The sequence below is a fragment of the Bidens hawaiensis genome, unplaced genomic scaffold (assembly GCF_021521415.1).
Source record: "Bidens hawaiensis isolate Kalapana, Puna unplaced genomic scaffold, B.hawaiensis_p1.1 tig00004412_1, whole genome shotgun sequence".
NCBI classification, from domain to species: domain Eukaryota; kingdom Viridiplantae; phylum Streptophyta; class Magnoliopsida; order Asterales; family Asteraceae; genus Bidens; species Bidens hawaiensis.
The window spans coordinates 1,161,366-1,178,845 of NW_027491265.1; the positions used below are offsets into that span (position 1 = coordinate 1,161,366).

The following is a 17,480-nucleotide window of genomic DNA, read 5'->3' on the forward strand; positions in this document are numbered from 1 at the left end:
GCTACCGGTTTGGTGTTATTATTATTATTATTATTAATTATTAAAATGTTATATTATTTACGCTCAAATAACAATTATTTGAGTCGATTTTCGATTTGGAAAATAATGTATTAGAGTTATCTTTTCGGAAATGAGTAAAAGGATTATTATTGTTATATTTATTATTAATATGTAGCTTTTGGTATGTAAAATTGATATTAGTGATGGAATTGTTCATTATTTGAGAATGAAAAACATGGTGTTTGGTTGTTAAATGAAATAGAATCATTCATTACACATCAAAACAATTTCTTCCTATCCCTTATTTTTTTTCATTTCATTCCTTCTTTACCCTACTTTCTCAACAACACCACCACCTAATAACGACCATCACTACCATTGCTGCCACCACCACCCGACCGCCACCGTCGTCGTTGCCACCACCTCCGTCACCACCTCCCTACCATCGCCATCACTACTAATACTACCACCGATTGACCACCGCCACCCCCACCACCACAACCATCACCCACCACCACCGTCGCCACCGACACCACCATTTTCGTCGCCGGAGCTACCACCACCATCGCCATTGCGGGGGGGGGGGGGGGTTTGTAAAAAAAATATTTTTAGATAAGAGTAATTTTATTATTTTTATTTCATTCCTACAATTTTTTTTATACCAAACAATATAAAGTAATAATTCATTTGATTCCCATAGGTTAACCAAACAAGACAAAAAAAATTGTAATGATCCATTTCATTCCCTTGTCCATTCCATTCATTCTCCCATCTTCATTTCAGTACATCCAACCAAATCGGGTACTTTTAGAAACTAGAACCGGGAAGAAACCGATTCTAGATATGGTCAACAAAAGTTAAAACTAGATCGGGTAAGAACCGGTTCCGGGTATAGTCAGGTATTTGACCGGGTTTTTCGGGTATGGTCGGGTCCGGTTTTAACCAGGTAAAGTTAGAACCAGTTCCGGATACAGGTTTATGGAGAAACCGGTTCCAGTATCATTGTCAAGATTGTGGCTAATAGCAAAGGCATGCTTCTTTTGATTATCAGACAACTGTATTTGAGATTTAACTCATCTCAAATCGGGCATTTCAATTAATTTTGATTTGCTTCAATTCCTAGGGTATGTTAGGTTGGAGGTAATGAAATGAAGGGGGAATAGAATGGACAAAGGAATGAAATGGATCATTACATTCTTTTACCTTGTTTGGTTAACCTATGGGAATAAAATAAATTATTACTTTATGTTATTTGCTATTAAAAAAAATTGTATAAATGAAATAGAAATAATATTAACACTCCTATCTCAAAATACTTTTTACAAAAAAAAATAAAAATAAAACTATAATGACGACGGTGGTAGCTCCGACGAAGAAAATGGTGGTGGCGGTGGTCATGCGATGGTAGCATTAGTAGTGATGGCAATCGTACGGTGGTGGTGGCGGTGATGGTCAGGAAACGGCGGTGACAACGATTGCGGTGGTTACGGCGACGTTGTTGGCAGCGGCGGTGGTAACGCTGGTGGTGCTGGCGGCGGCGACTGTGGAAGTGGTGGTGGTGCCGATGGTAGTTGTGGTGGTGGTTGTTAGGTGGTGGTGTTGTTGATAAAGTAGGGTGAAGGAGGTATGGAATGAAAAAAAAGATGGAGGGGGGGAAGGTGGGAAGGAATGGTTTTGATGGAATGGGATTCCATGTGTAATGGATGATTACATTCCATTAGGCAACCAAATACCAATTTTTTCATTCCCACGCAATAAGTCATTCCATTCCCCATGTCATTCATGCATATCAAACGCTACCCTAGAATATATCAATATGTTAGGAATCAAGTGATGCGCTATGGAAGCAAAAAATACACACGCACAAACGCTTATCACACCTAACCGAAAAAATAAACGAACACAACAATATAACGTGATTTGGTCACAATGCATAACCTATGTCCGCGGCTGCAACTAGGGACTAGGGTTTCTATGTATTAGCTCAACTGCAAAGATTATAATTACGTTTCTAGGTATTTATAAGATAAAAACTAGTCTAGGGTTAATACCTTGGGTTGCAAGACACATAAAACACGGGCTTAAATAACTTATTAAAAAAACCGGCCCCTGTTGTGTTTCTACCTATCGACCTTCCATGAGCCTAAATCGGTCCAAAGTCTTCATAGCCCAACAACATGTAGTTCATGTTTATATGTCATTCCATCTGAATTATCGGGTTTTAAAGACTTGTATCTGACTTTGGAAGTTAGGTTTAGTTTATATGTTTTTGGCATTTTGCCATGCTAATGCACGTATATTACAAAATGATGTTAAAGACTCATTCGTTTTTCATAATTATATAATTTTGATGACGTTGGGGTTGTATTAAGGTGACCCACGTTTCAAAGACTATCATGGTATCAAATACAATCAGTTCAAAATAACTGGTGTCATGTGACTTGCATCACCTATAAGTTATAAGCTATTTACCGGAAGATAATGAATTATATGTTTTTACAACTAATGCTTGGTTTGACATAAACATTTGTATACTTAACTAATTGCACTATTAAAATCCCACGAAAAAAAAAGTTAGAAAATGAGATCAATTATCAAACCGGTCACATTACTAGTTCACTGGTTAATTATACATATTGACCCGTTTGATTAGAACTCAAAAAACCGGATAATGTCATAACGTATTTATAGAAAAATACTTATATAAAAAGAAAACTACTTGTATAGATTATGAAACTTAAAAAGTATATTGTTATGTTTTTATATTTACAATAATAAAATAAATATATATTAGTTTTTATATAAAAACAAACTAATAAAATACTTTTTTAAGGGGAGAATATTTGAGTCACAATCTTCTTAATTTAAAAGGGAAAAATTGTTATTTGTTTTACTTGAAACATTTGAGTTCAACCGTCATTTCTAAAAAACGGCCTACAGATGTCTCTAACCAGTGTCAGATCAGCACATGCCAACGCACCGATTACAGTCTGGGTCCCAATCCACCTAGTTTGATCAGTCGATCCGGTCCAACTCTTAACAACATTGCCCACAAACAATTGAGTTGAATCAAGTTTAATCTTCCATCTTCTACATGACGTACATCTTAATTTTTTTCTTAGTTTATTTAACACGAGGATCATGAAGTAACTAAAATATTGCATGACACTTTTCTTAACCGTAAAGACTTTGATTTTTAACAAAATAATAATAAAAAAGATATGATCTACATGTGCTAATGAACTTCATTTTCTCTATAAATCTTCATATGCAGTTGACTTCCATGCATGTACACTTCCATAATTTGTTCTTGTAATCAAGAATACATTCATGGCAATGAAAAAGATTGAAGACACATTTTACATATCACATGGACCCCCTACTTTATCCATTGAAGAAACATGTATCCCTTTGAAGCATTTTCTCCAATCCTTTTCACAAAAGGTGTACCCTCATCGACCTTCGTCCATTCTTCTGATCTCCGCCCACTGGGAGACTGAACATCCCACCGTCAACATCGTCTCTAGTGGCCCTTCCGATACCATATATGATTTTCAGGGTTTCCCTGAACCTATATATCAGGTAACTAGCTAGTTAAACAAATGTATGCAATAATTATATCAATGCATTATATAAAAATATCTTTAGTCATGTTGACTAAAGACCCATGTTTTTATTCGTGTCAAAAATATTAACAATGTAAACACTTAGATTGTGTAACTGGAAAATAACTCGATAACCCATTTAGCTAAATGGGTTTGTGGGTTGTAAAAATGGGGTTAAATGGGTTGGAGGGGGGTTGACATGTTAACGGGATAAACAATTTAACATGGACACAACTCATATTTTAAATGGGTTAAGTATCTTAACCCAAAACCTGACTATTATAGATGTCATGTTCAAGAAGTGTTTCGGCTCTTGTTGAAAATTGCAACGCTCTGGCTAATTTGGGTGATATGGTCAAAATTGTTTTTCATTTTTCAAAATGTACCAGCTCAAGTATCCAGTACCAGGAGCTCCAAAACTGGCAAAGAGAGTCAAGGAACTGCTCTCGTCTTCCGGGTTCAAGAGGGTCGACGAAGAGAAGAATCGGGGACTAGACCATGGTGCATGGGCCCCACTAATGCTTATGTATCCAGAGGCTGATATTCCAGTCTGTCAGTTGTCCATCCAGACTAAAAAAGACGCCACTCACCATTACAATATGGGTAAGGCGTTGGCTCCCCTTAAGAGCGAAGGGGTGCTCGTTGTGGGTTCAGGTGGCACCACCCACAACCTAGAAATGTTCCGCGAAACCACTTTGGTGCAACCCTGGGCTCAAGAGTTTGATGCATGGCTTAAAGACGCTCTAATGGATGGAAGGTATGAAGATGTGAACAAACACAAGAAGGCTCCACATGCAACCTTAGCACACCCATCACCTGCCCATTTCTACCCGTTGCATGTTGCGATGGGCGCTGGGGGTGCGAATTCGAAAGCCCAACTTATCCATCGTAGCTGGGGTTGGTCTTGCTTTTCATATTCTTCGTATAAATTCACCGTCCCGTCTTAAGTGTCTTGTGTCTTGTTGATTTGGTTAAATTTGTGAATTCTTGAAATAAGCTTGTGAAAGAGTTGAATGTATAAATAAAGTTCTACGTACAAATTCTATAAAAGCAATCACAACCACCTGCGTACAAATTATATATATGTTAATGGATTATATATTTTATTCGATTATGCAATATCATTTTTATTTATTTATTTTTAAAATTTGGTATCGAACTTTTAGGCCCAAATTACATTGTTTTGGTTATGATTAACCGATTCTCTATAATATTCAAAAACGATTAATTGAAACTGCCATAATCAATCATTTATAGTTATGGTTATTCATTAACCAACTTATCAGTTATAGTAAAGGGTTTAAGCCAAAACCGTCCCAAACCAACCCATACACACTGCTACCTTCCATCCCAAGACCACGCACAGTGGCTCGTTTTAGGGGTGAACGAGCCAGAAAACGCAGTGAACACCGCCTCCTCATTTTCCAGCTCGTTTTGGGGTTCCTCGTTGTATATGCAACGGGTGTTTGGCACAATGTTCCACAATAGCAGTTTAGAACGGCTAAATTATAAAAAAATAAAAATAATTAATTTATTATTTTTAACCAAATACATATTTAAACATAATCATTTCTCAATTTTTAAACAAAACTCCATCTCATTCTCCTTTATCTCACTCTCTATAAAAATTCTTCTCAATCTTTAAAAAAAACCCTAACAAATATACATTCATTCAATCCGTCAAGGTTTGGTTTTGGCTAATTTTCAAACCAACAAACCGACTCTTCCAAAGAAACCCGAACACCACCTAACCGGCCCAAAATCGACCGGTCAGTGTTAACTTCGATCAAAACATGTTAAACTACTTTCAAATGTTAAGGGGGACGCCTAACTACCTAATCGATTATTATAACCAGCCCAGTTTTATTTATGAAAACGAGACAGTGTCGAAGACACAACAAGATCCGGTGGCACAACCCGGTCCGAGCAAGAAGAAAGGCAGCCGTTTGAGATCACACAAGAAGAAAGACGCGAGCCACAATCCTCAAAAAAGAACGTTATACCGTGGACACAACCCGATGATGAGTTACTCGCACAAGCGTGGCTCGCTGTCTTCGAAGATCCCGATGCTTGTAAGCGTTAATAATATTTGTTTTCTTTTATTATTTTTTCTTTTAATAGTAATATTAAATATTTAGTAATATTTTTTTCTAACTATATTTGTAGCCAATTATCAAAAACCCAACGTTTTTTGGAAAAAAGTTACTGAACTTTTTCACGGATTATTGAGCAAAGGAGATGACTACCGAGCAAAGGATTTTATAATGTCAATATGGACCGATATAAACAATAAATGCCAACTTTTTAAGGGGTTTACGGACGAGTGAAAGGCGGATGGGGTAGCCGGGCTAGTGACGCGAACATCGTTGAAAAGGCGTTAACAGAGTATGTAAGTGTCGACAGGTCTTCAATTACTTGAGTTGTTGGATGCTTATCACCCTAAATAAAGCCTCATACTTCCCGTCACGTATATATGTGTGAACCCTCGGGTGGGCAAAAGTGAAATTGCACTAATTTTGACGTTATTTTACTAATCTCGTGAAAATAACGTTAAAAGTGACGGACGGTAATCAGGCATCATGTAGTGGCGTTGATAGCTGAAAGATAAGGGTACATGCACCGATCAGCCGGTGTCCCGATGATTGAGTGCTATGTGCCTTATGTCCAAGGCTTGATGCAAAACTACTATCGAGCCGGGGGTCTCACCGGAAGCAGCCTCTCTATCCCTATGGGGTAGAGGTAAGGCTGCCTACATCTTACCCTCCTCAGACCCTACCATAGCTTTGCTATTGGTGGGATATACTGAGTACGATGATGATATATATGACTTCACGTCACGTCCAAAAGTAGCTGGTCCTCAAAAAAAGTCAAAAAACCTTGTCTTCACGCGATCCAGATACGCCTACCGGCCTACGTATGATGCTCAAAACATTGGCCTATGTGCTTAGTTACCAATACCTGTCGGCTAATATTATTTAAGACCAAAACCAAGAGAGTAGAGACCCAACCCAACTCCATGAACTCGTTGATCATAAAGTGTAACCAGCACCCCGCCACTTTCAAGATTTCCCGCCATAATAATAACACTCCACCAACACTCTCTGTTACCTCCAACTTCCGGCAGAAACCCTAGTCACAAAATGGCTTCATCTAAATCCATAACCGACTTCTTCCCGCCATCAAAACGCTCTAAACTAGCACCGGCAGCGGCAGCTTCGTCCGCCGTACCGGAATCGATTGACGATGACGGAACCACCACCGTTCAGCCATCGTCGAATCTCACTGCGGAACAGAAACGTAGGATTCAGCTTAATCAGTCGTTAGCTAAAGCTAAACGTAATCTTAAAATATGTGCTGAAAGAGTATCCAATTCGACTTCAGGTTAGTTTAATTAAACCTAGGGTTTCTTGATATCTAGCTGATTTATAATTTGGGGGGCTTTTGGTATGGGTGTGCACGGTTCGGTTTGGAATAGTTTTTGGGAACCAAAAACCAAAACTTTGGTATTTGAGATTTTTTAAACCGTTCGGTTTTGGGTTTTTTGGTTTTTGATTTGGGTTCGGTTTTGGGTTTTTGTCATTTGAGCTTGAAAATTTTGTGCTGGAAATGAATTTGGTCCAAAATAATGAATTTGAGCTTAAATTATTCGGTTAAGTAATAACTAATTGATTATTTTTATTATACGTTTGGGCTAAAATATTTGAGTTACATGTATATTAAGTTTAAGTTACTTAAAATAGAAAACGAAAATCTATAAATTTGTTTTTTTTTTATTACATGAAAAGACAAAACCGAACTGTAAGTTCATTTTTCACAATATTTTTTTTGGTATTTTATTGATCTTTTTGGGTTTGGATCGCCGCTCATAAGCCTAAACGAGTCTATTATTTATCTAACTTTTTAATCTTATTTATCTAATAATACTTATTGTTATTTTATATAAAAGTGATGATAAAAATAACTAAATAATAAACCTTATGTTAGCTAAAAAAAATATAATTAAAAAATGTACATAAAAATAATCATAAATATATATTAATTAATTAAAAAATAATAAACGAGCAGGGCTCGAGCTTAAAATCTACCCATGAGCCAAGCTCGAGTTCAAATTCTCTTTGAGTTAATGAGCTGAGCTTGAGCCTAGTCAGGCTCAGCTCGGCTCGTGTACATCCCTAGTCAGTATTTGCACCATAAGAAGACGATAATCACAAAATCACTCTCAAAACAAAATGAAGAACAGTCAAACAGTATAATTTAATTTCCTTGATTTTTCTTTATTGTTTAGGTAAGGGTTTAGGATCTTTAAAACTAGAAGAACTATTGGTAGACGAAACGTGGTTGGAAGCCATTCCTGGTGAATTTGATAAACCCTATGCCAAGATATTGAGTGAATATGTTGAAAGTGAAATACAAAGTTCTATTCCAATTTACCCTCCACAGCATTTGATCTTTAATGCTTTGAATTCTACTCCATTTGACCAAGTCAAAGCTGTCATCATTGGCCAGGTGCTTACTTGAATCCTAAATCTATATATTTGAACATGAATAATCATCGCGTATGGATACTAACAGTGTTGTATTAGGATCCATATCATGGACCGGGCCAAGCTATGGGCCTTTCTTTCTCTGTTCCACAAGGAATAAAAATACCTTCAAGTTTGTTAAACGTATATAAAGAACTTCAACAGGATTTGGGATGTTCAATTCCGTCTCACGGGAATTTGGAACGATGGGCCATACAGGTGAAATTTGCATTTTTTTAAAAATACGTAGGTTTTTTTTTTTGGCGAACTATGTATTATCTAATGGTATTTTTATTACATGCAGGGCGTTTTGTTGCTCAATGCTGTTCTTACTGGTAAGATGCTTTAATCAGCAAATCAATTGAGTATAAGTTTAACCTGAATTGATTTGTTTTATATATAATTGGCTGATATTGTATGCTAATAAGATTACTGTATTTTTATTTTTTTATATTGTTTTTTAGTTAGGCAGCATCAAGCAAATTCTCACGCGAAGAAAGGGTGGGAACAGTTCACTGATTCTGTAATAGAGACGATTTCTAAAAAGAAAACGGGGATTGTTTTTCTTCTTTGGGGAAACTATGCACAAGCAAAATCTAGGTAATAACGGTATTTAGCATTGTAGGTTATGGTAGTTATCATTTTCTTTTTACTAAATTAAAGATTTAATATCAGTTTGACGGTGAAAATTTAGCATGTGTGGCCCGAGACTCTAAATTTACATCTTTATAATGTATGCTGTGGAAACATTTTACAGGTTAATTGATGAAAAGAAGCATCATATTCTCAAGGCTGCGCATCCTTCCGGTTTATCTGCTCATAGGGGATTCTTCGGCTGCAGGTTTTGTTTTCTGTAGTCTATTCTATTTTATAAAGCCATATAATGCAACATAATTACTATTTCTTACCTAAATTTGCACATCTTGATGCATCTAACGCAACATACTTACCATATGTTTTTACCATTTAATGCAACAAATTGTGTGCTTTGCCGAATGGTTTGTTACGGTTCATAATATGACCACGATACCCTTCTCTTTTATTTTACGCTCCAAATTTCATATCATATTGCAAGTCTTAAGAGAAAGGTTTAAATGCCATAATTTTGTAAATGATAATGTTTTTGTTAAATAGGATTTTGTACCAAGTTTTGAGATGGATATATGTATCATTAAATTGAATGCTGTCCTTGAACCATGCTATTTTTTTTGGAACAAGTTATTTATTTCAGTTATATGATATTATGATATATGTAAGCCTATTTGTATAATGTTATTACTGATAAAGAAAATACCAATAAGAGGGTGAAATATTAATTTGCAGGCATTTTTCTCGAACCAATCGGATCTTGGAGGATGCAAAGGCGACTCCTATTGACTGGCAAATTTAATCTGAACCTAAATCATTGTAATGCTGATGCTTTTTGTGACTAAATTATCGTGTTCTAACACATGATGGCAGTTAAAAAAACTTCTATGATTTTGGTCTCATTATTCAAAATGTTTTTTTTTTTTTGGTGTAGTCAAGTTTAAATTTGCTCATCTTTCCACCATACAATTTCAAAAATATTTCTAAGCTTTTATCATTATAAGTCATGTATGTACAATTAACATTATATGGGTAGCAGGGTCAGCAGCATGTTATTTATGGGTACATGCAAACTAACACACCGACACTCCGACAGTATGGTCCATGCCTCACTCTTGTGCACTTCACCTTGTTGGGGAAAAAAAAGGAAGACAGTGTCGGTATGAGACGGGTATTTGTAATTCGAGATGCATGATTAGAAAAGCTTGCATACATGTTTGTGGTCGTATGCGGCTGCATTTACTCATTGGGATGCTTATTGCCGGAATTAATCTTAACTTTCTACGAATCGAATTGAAATATCGAATACTCGACCCATGTGTTTTTAAAAATTCAATAATTCTAATAAATTCAAGTTCCTAACAATTTAAACATATTTGGTTTCAATACGGGTAAACAAACCAGGTGTATCTAATACTATTCCCATCCAGTCATCCAGATCAACAAAAAACTATGGAAGTTATATCATGCCGGGTTCATACATGTTCTCGAATGTATCGGGTTTTTCTATTAGATTTAGATTATTTTAATTTTAATCAAGCCTGGTTGTATTATAAAGTAACATATTTTATTTTATTTTGTATAGTGTTTACTATTTATCTTACGTGCTCTCGTTAAAGTAATTGCATAAAATAAAACAATTTAGGGGTTTTCATGTTTTTCTAATTATTATAACATAAATTTATAAACTTCATATGGCTATAATATTGCAAGTTTTGTAATTTTTATATGGTAAGATGTTTTGTTTTTCATAAAATATTAATAAAAAATCCATAGATTTATATTGTACTTAAATACAAATGTTAAATGTTATATAATACTTTTGTAGTAGTTTAATATTTAATAAAACCTAAAACTTTAACCAAAATATGTAACAATGAATATTTGAGCATTTCGGAGATTTTTTTTTATAAATATTGAATGTAACTACCACTTGCACTATTATAATTGAAAGGCATACTTGTTTTTATCTTATAAAACTTACGAAACTCTTGTTAGAAATTCTGAATTAGAAATGAGTGTAAAATTAATTTCAGGGTTGGTAACTCGTATATAGCCTAAAATGGCGGCCATAAATTTGAAAACAAACATTATATTTTGTTATTTGTATTTAAAATATAATCTAAGTATAGTTTGATATCTACTTATTCTAATAAAGTAAAATAATTGTGGACATGTATCAGTTTGTGGTTAAAGCTCATAACTTTTTTCCCTCCAAACTAATAACTATGTCATAGATTAATAATTATTCACTTTCCTTTTACATTACATTTACTAGTTTTAGAGTCCGTGTCACACACGGGATAATTCAAATTATAAAATTATAAGTAAAACAAATAATTACATAGCGTATATGAAAAAAATGTATTACATCTATGCTTATATCTATACAATGTGTACATGAATTGATTTTATTTATATCACAAAATTATTTTTTTAAATGAACTTAATAAAAAAATGCTGGTGCAAAAACATATCCGAGAATATTTCTTCTATTGAAAATTCATTCTCGGTGCTATATATGTATAATTAAAAGAGTTTTGGTTATGAACCAATTTCGGAAATAAAGTTTCTTATACAATAGTAGTTCTAACCACTCGTCTAAATACAAAAAGGAGCGTTACCTTATTGATATATTTATCAATTTACCATTCATTAAAGGAAAGTAGAACATTATATTGTAACAATGGATGTTCTTTAAGAGCTATGTTTTTCTGAGCTACACCATGAAAAAGATTTTGATAAGTTTCAGCGGGCTTCTCGACTTTGTCATAATGACAACATAAAAAACAACATGTTAACCCATCTAATTTTGTGAATATTTTGTTTCATTTGAGCATAATTTTTCATGACATGCTTCCCATACAACGTATTGATCACCATTGAAGGAAAAATTAATGTTGACATAAGTATTTCAACATTGATAAAAGTTAGAAGCATTAATAGGCATGGGGGTGGTATGTCGAAAGTGTTCGCAATCTTTTCTTACATTTTAATAGTTAAGGGAAAAATAGTCAGTTTGTCAAATCCCGAACCTTTTGATTATTTTAAAAAATGTCCTTAAAAATAAATTTGAAACCCGAATCATGTTTAAAATTCTAACTTTTATACTTTTGACATTTTAAAGTCAACACTTTGAACCCATAACAAATTTGACGATAAATATATTTTGCATCTCAAACTTTTAAAAATACTTAAAATTTTAATTTTTGACCCGTAACAAATTTTGACCTGAGCATTCTTATTCAATTCTCCATCCTCATCTTTATAATTACACTAAAAACATTATCTTTTCTCTCTCATTTTCAATAAAATAATACTTTTCTATACTTTTATCATTACCTTTTCTCTCTCATTCACTCAGAACCACTTTCAAAGACATTAAAAAATTATAGAGATGAACAATTTGTTTCTCAAAATTTAACCACGAACAGTAACATTTTCTCTCTCATCCTCTCACAACTATTTTTAACCATCTCTAAAAAATGGAGAACCCTCTCACATAATTTAGAGAATCCATTGGGAATGCTCTTTGTACTTAACTTGTACCAAATAATCTATTTACCAACTTTTGACCCATAATATCAAATTTAAGTTCCATAAAAAACCCGAAACAATTTTCATTTGAGAAACATGATTTGTTATTGAATTTTGAAATTCACCAAGTATTTTGAACTACGTAGTAAATCAATATGTTAATATTTATATTTATAAAAATATATAGAGATTATATAAATATAGTGTAAATGGCAAAATATAAGGATGTTAAGACTATGTGTAGTGGTTCTAGTTAATTGTTTAGTTAAAATGTCAACTATGTGCCATCTAGGCAAAAATGAATTCAATAAAGCCAAATTTAAATCAAATGTATTGGTTTTACCTAATTGTAATTATTACTTAAATCATTTTTTTATATTTAACAAACATAATAATTTATTTAATAACATTAATTAACAAAATAGTAAAAAAAACGAAAGTTATTTTTACATGCAGAGAGAATGATAGCAATAACAAAACCTTTAAAGTTACTTTTTGGATCCCCACTCAGATGAAATAGAAAAAGTAAAATAGTAAAAATAAGGGAGAATGATTAGGTCTACTAATCTACTACTTTTCCCTATGTTATCATATTAATTTAGTCTCTTCTTCTCAAAAGAAGAAATCTGAAAACCGCTTCTTTTCCATCGCAAAAACGATACCCGACGAGAACAAAGTATTGGTCTCTGCTTTCATAATACAACACAGTGGATAAAGCATCAAAAAGAGTCTCATGTTTGGTAACAAAAGTCTTTTCCTCACCAACTAATGGCTTGGCGGACTGTGGCTATGGCGCTCAAATTGAAGCTTGCGTAATGGTTTTAGCGAGCAGATGGCCAGCCACATCACCATGTTGGAGCCCCTATTTCTTCCACTACGTCCAGTCTAAGCACCAGATTCTATTTCTTTTGGAAATTCTGGGCCCGTTTCTTGATCCAGCTTTAACGCCTTTAAAGAGCACGATCGCGTTTGGAAACGTATCTCCAATATTCCATGATAATCAAGAACAAAATTGCACCATGTCATTAAATATTATCAAAACAGCAGTAACAAAATCTGCCATCTTTGGAATTTGAGTGGAGACGTGGTTCAGTTGCCCCAATGTAAGCCTCACCTTTTATTATACATACATTACATATACGGGAGTATTCAAATCAGAACCAAAATGTATGATTGTATGTTGTGAACTGCGAAAACTGCATAATGCATCTGTACCATAAATGTGGCACATCTGGCCATTATGTAACCGCCCATATTTCTTTATCCCGTAATATCTAATTATATTTTATGCATGATTGAAGAAACACTAAATGACCCCGGGCAGATTACAGATAATCTGGGGGTTAAATAGATGTTTCGCACGAGGGGTTAGACCCGGCAAAGATGGTTCTTCTGATAACCTGCAAAACAGACACCGTGAGCTCGTCACTGAGAAGGGGGGGTACCTCCTTGTGACCACCCTCCGGCGTGAGAATCAGACTAGATTGCTCTTGAATATAAGTGTATATTAAGAGATTGCTAGAGCAGATATCAGGTATAAGATATAAGATAAGATAAGATGAGATGATCATACCATTTGGGGTATTTATAGCCGAAGGTAGGTTTCCAGGAAGGTGTAGCCGGCTGAATAGTATTCCTGTTCTACCAACTGTGGCCTACGCACGTGCCATGCTGGTAGTTGGTGGGTAGGCAGCGGCTAACAGTGACCAGGCCTGCTGTGTACTTATTTCTTTTCCACCAACTGCAGGCTATGCACGTGGTATGACAGGAGTTGGTGAGTAGGCAGCGGCTAATAGTGACATACAGTACAAGAGCATGCTGCTCGCCATACTGTTGTCAATGAGCTGTCGTATCTCTGGTCAGATCTTTTGTCCATACCTCGTCAGGTACAGTATAAAAGATCCTCTAGTATCGTACGGACTGGCTCATTTGGGCGGGAGTATTCCCCCTCCCGCCTTTGTACGGGATTGCTCCCGGCTTTGCTCATTCCTTCAGGTGACTACTGAATTATTGAGAGCTAAGTGCCTTGTGCGTGTAGCCTTGCTGCGCGGGTGGCCTTCCCTGATGGCTTGTATCCGCAGCTGCGGGAACAGGCGGAGTACTTCACCATTGGGAGGCATTTCCTGCGGGAACAGCTTGCGTACTGCGCGTAAGGACGTCACGTCTCTGAGCATGGTGGGTCCTGCGGATCCAGTTGGTTTCTGCGCAGACGTTTCTCTTCAAGGTGAGTCCTGCGGGTCCAACTGGGCTCTGCTGGGACCTACCTCTTCAAGTCCCCCCAGTCCAATGTTCTTCTCATGAATGTTTAATAAGTGAGGTGAACTTTTGGACTTAAGCAAAGGGTTTTTGAAAAGGGTTTAGTTTTAAGGTTTTCCATGGGGATTCTTCCCGCGGAAGTCCTAATGTCACTTGCAGAAATTCCCGACTTTCCTGCTTGATCTTTGGGTATGATGCGGGTAGGTCTGTAACCTCCTCGCAAGTCAGGAGCGTTGAGTCCCACTTGTGTGGATTCTCCATGAGGTTTTGGTAGTTTTGAACATAGTGATCAATTATGTTAAAACCACCAATTCCATCTTGGAGCTTCAAACAATATAGTTCTCGACGTTCCCGCTATGCGGGGATGTTATTCTTGTTTCCGCAAGCATGGCCCAGAAGATCCTTCTTGGTTTCAATTCCCTGCGGAGCGCTAGGTATGTGAAGGGTTTTGCCTTGACACTGTACCCGCACTCGTCTTACGGTTACTTTACTTCCAAGGTATTCCTGGCGTCAATTCCCTGCGGGTGCTAAGTATGTGAAGGGTTTTGCCTTAACACTGTACCCGCACCCGTCTTATAGTTACTTGGTCGCCGAGGTATTCTTGGCTTCAATTCCCTGCAGGTGCTAAGTATGTGAAAGGTTTTGCCTTAACACTGTACTCGCACCTGTCTTATAGTTTCTTGGTTGCCAAGGTAAGTGGTATTTTCCCGCTTACTTTTGAATCTTTTTGAAATTTTGAAATTCGAAGAGTTGGTGAAAGGATAAGAACAGTCCAAACTGTTGAAACGTCGTCCGACGGTTTCTTCTGACTGTGTCAGGACGTGCAGAAAGTTATGGCGACGTGACAGTACATGGTCATTCCAGACGCTTTTTCAGGCGCGTGGGCGCGATTTTTCGGGCGCGTGGCCGCGAAATTAATGGCACGCGTCCTTTCAACAGCTGTTGCCAGCTTGCACTTTGCCACGTGTCATAGTTTCATTGCACCTGTGATTTCTCTCTCTTCCGCATTAAATTCATCGCATTAATTGCGATGAGTATATAAAGGGGGAGAGTGTCCTTTGTAATTCACACTTTCACTCCTCTTCTTGTAAACGATTTCCGGCGAATACTTTCTGCCAAGCATTCTCCTGAAATCATTCCTTTACCTCCAAACCATGTCTTCTACTCACGATTTCGAAGCTGCTGCCGAGGAATCTGACGTGCACGTCGAGATCCCGACGTCTACGTCTGATAAAGACGATAAGAGCACTGCTGGCGAATGCCAGTGTGCTCTTCCCACTGAGCTTTTTCAGTACATCGTCCGGAAGTTCATGCTCGAGCCGTTCGAGCCTGAGTTTCCGGAGCCACACCAGACGGTGTACGATGCCCCCAAGGGCAAGATAGGGGTGTACGCTGCATTCTTCGTTTATGGGAATCTCAGGTTCCCATTAACGAAGTTTGTATACCGTGTCTTGGAGAGGCACGGGGTGCATTTGACGGAGGTACACCCGATGGCGATCGCCAAGATCCGCCACTTTAAGTGGGTGTGCCTCATTCTGGGCGTGGAGCCCCATGTTGACCGGTTGATGACCTTCTATTCTTGGAGGTGCATCCAGGGGTGGTACACCTTGGTCAACCGGATCAAGGGGCTGAAGATCTGCGCAACCGAGCGCAGTCTTCGGTCGTGGAAGAGGGAGTTTTTTTATATCTCCGCTCGCGTCATCCCGATAGCGATGACGTTTAAGAATGGGATAGCACTCCCCGCCCTTCACGCCCCAAACTACCAGGAGGCGGAATGGTTCGCCAAGATCTCCCGAATCCAGACACCGGTGTACCGCTTTGCGGAGTCTGGGATGGTGATGCTTGGGATGAGCCGGGTGTGGAAGGAGGCGTCACAGGTTCCCATCGTCCTCGAATACGGTTTGAACTCTGTCCCTTACGGTATGCTTTGTCTTTTTTGTTTATATAGGTTTGTCTTCTAACTGTTTCTTTTATTTCAGAGGGGAACGACTTGCAGTCTCTCCTGCAGCCGCGGGAGAGTGATGGTCCCGCTCGGATGGGTACTCGTGCTCTCGATGAGAACGAGTTGCCCATCTTGGAGCAAACGAGGGATCGGTTTGTGGAGGTCTACCCGCCAGGCCACCCTATTCTGAGCGTCACGCGGCCAGGTAAGGCGTTATTCAACCCTCGACCTCTCAATGCTGAAACCTCTGCTAGAATTCCTCTAATCTTGTCATCTTCTGATGAGGAATCCGCAGATGGTCCTCCGTTGGTGCGGAAGAAGAAGGCTGCCGGCGGGAAGGGGAAGGCGAAGGTTGCCTCCACTGCCGATCCGGTGCATTGGTCTGATTCAGAGACCGAAAGCGAGGAGGTGGCGGGGAACCCTGGTGGTGCTAAGACCACTGCTCCGGAGGCTGAGACGACCGTCACCTCCGAGCAGCCCAGGACAACGACGGTGAGCGGCGTGAAGAGGCCGGCTCCATCGGGTTCGTCCCCGCCTATTCGCACTTTTAGGCTTAAGAAAACCCGTAAGTACAAACTTCCTTTACTTTTTAACTTCATATCTTTCCGCCATTATACTTATATCTTCTTTGTGCAGGCGTGGATGCTACCGCATTCCAGGGTGGAGCGGGGAGGAGCACCTCCGGACCCATGACGGTAGGCTTGGTCAACCTACCTGAGGCGATGACCCAGGCGGCTGCGCCTGCTTCAGTTGGTTCAGTTGCTCACCCAGTTGAGCCAACTGTTCCAACTGTGATGACATCTCCGCCGGCTGTCAGTGCCATATTTACTGAATCTTTCACTGAGCCGGCGGTGACTATTTCTGCGGGTACTTCCGCAGCGGCGACCACGGTTGTGAGTTCACCTCCGGTGAGTTCACCTCCGTTGGTTTCTACCGCGGCGGCCTCTATGCCTCCTCCGACGTCGGCAGCTACGGCCGATCCTTCAGGTATGCTTGGGGCTTCTCGCCAACCTCTGCCTCCTTCCCATC

General features: G+C 38.0%; 2 protein-coding genes across 2 annotated transcripts; both read left to right on the forward strand.

The window, feature by feature from the left end:
• The first annotated feature begins 3,318 nt into the window (after positions 1-3,318).
• LOC143626486 (4,5-DOPA dioxygenase extradiol-like) lies at positions 3,319-4,591 on the forward strand. The gene is made up of 2 exons (XM_077096566.1): positions 3,319-3,582; positions 3,995-4,591. Exons 1-2 carry the CDS (start codon positions 3,331-3,333, stop codon positions 4,550-4,552), a joined length of 810 nt encoding a protein of 269 aa, XP_076952681.1. The 5' UTR covers positions 3,319-3,330; the 3' UTR covers positions 4,553-4,591.
• Positions 4,592-6,736: 2,145 nt separating this feature from the next.
• LOC143626487 (uracil-DNA glycosylase, mitochondrial-like) lies at positions 6,737-9,587 on the forward strand. The gene is made up of 7 exons (XM_077096567.1): positions 6,737-6,986; positions 7,891-8,111; positions 8,189-8,347; positions 8,433-8,463; positions 8,593-8,728; positions 8,886-8,969; positions 9,452-9,587. Exons 1-7 carry the CDS (start codon positions 6,746-6,748, stop codon positions 9,516-9,518), a joined length of 939 nt encoding a protein of 312 aa, XP_076952682.1. The 5' UTR covers positions 6,737-6,745; the 3' UTR covers positions 9,519-9,587.
• The last annotated feature ends 7,893 nt before the right edge of the window (positions 9,588-17,480 follow it).

What these genes read in the sequence shown, in the direction of transcription:
- LOC143626486 (XM_077096566.1), top strand. Translation starts at nt 3,331, where the DNA reads ATGGCAATGAAAAAGATTGAAGACACATTTTACATATCACATGGACCC. An exon ending in TCCCTGAACCTATATATCAG is followed by an intron (nt 3,583 to 3,994) that starts GTAACTAGCTAG and finishes AAAATGTACCAG; the next exon opens with CTCAAGTATCCAGTACCAGG.
- LOC143626487 (XM_077096567.1), top strand. Translation starts at nt 6,746, where the DNA reads ATGGCTTCATCTAAATCCATAACCGACTTCTTCCCGCCATCAAAACGC. An exon ending in AGTATCCAATTCGACTTCAG is followed by an intron (nt 6,987 to 7,890) that starts GTTAGTTTAATT and finishes TTTATTGTTTAG; the next exon opens with GTAAGGGTTTAGGATCTTTA. An exon ending in TATGCACAAGCAAAATCTAG is followed by an intron (nt 8,729 to 8,885) that starts GTAATAACGGTA and finishes AACATTTTACAG; the next exon opens with GTTAATTGATGAAAAGAAGC.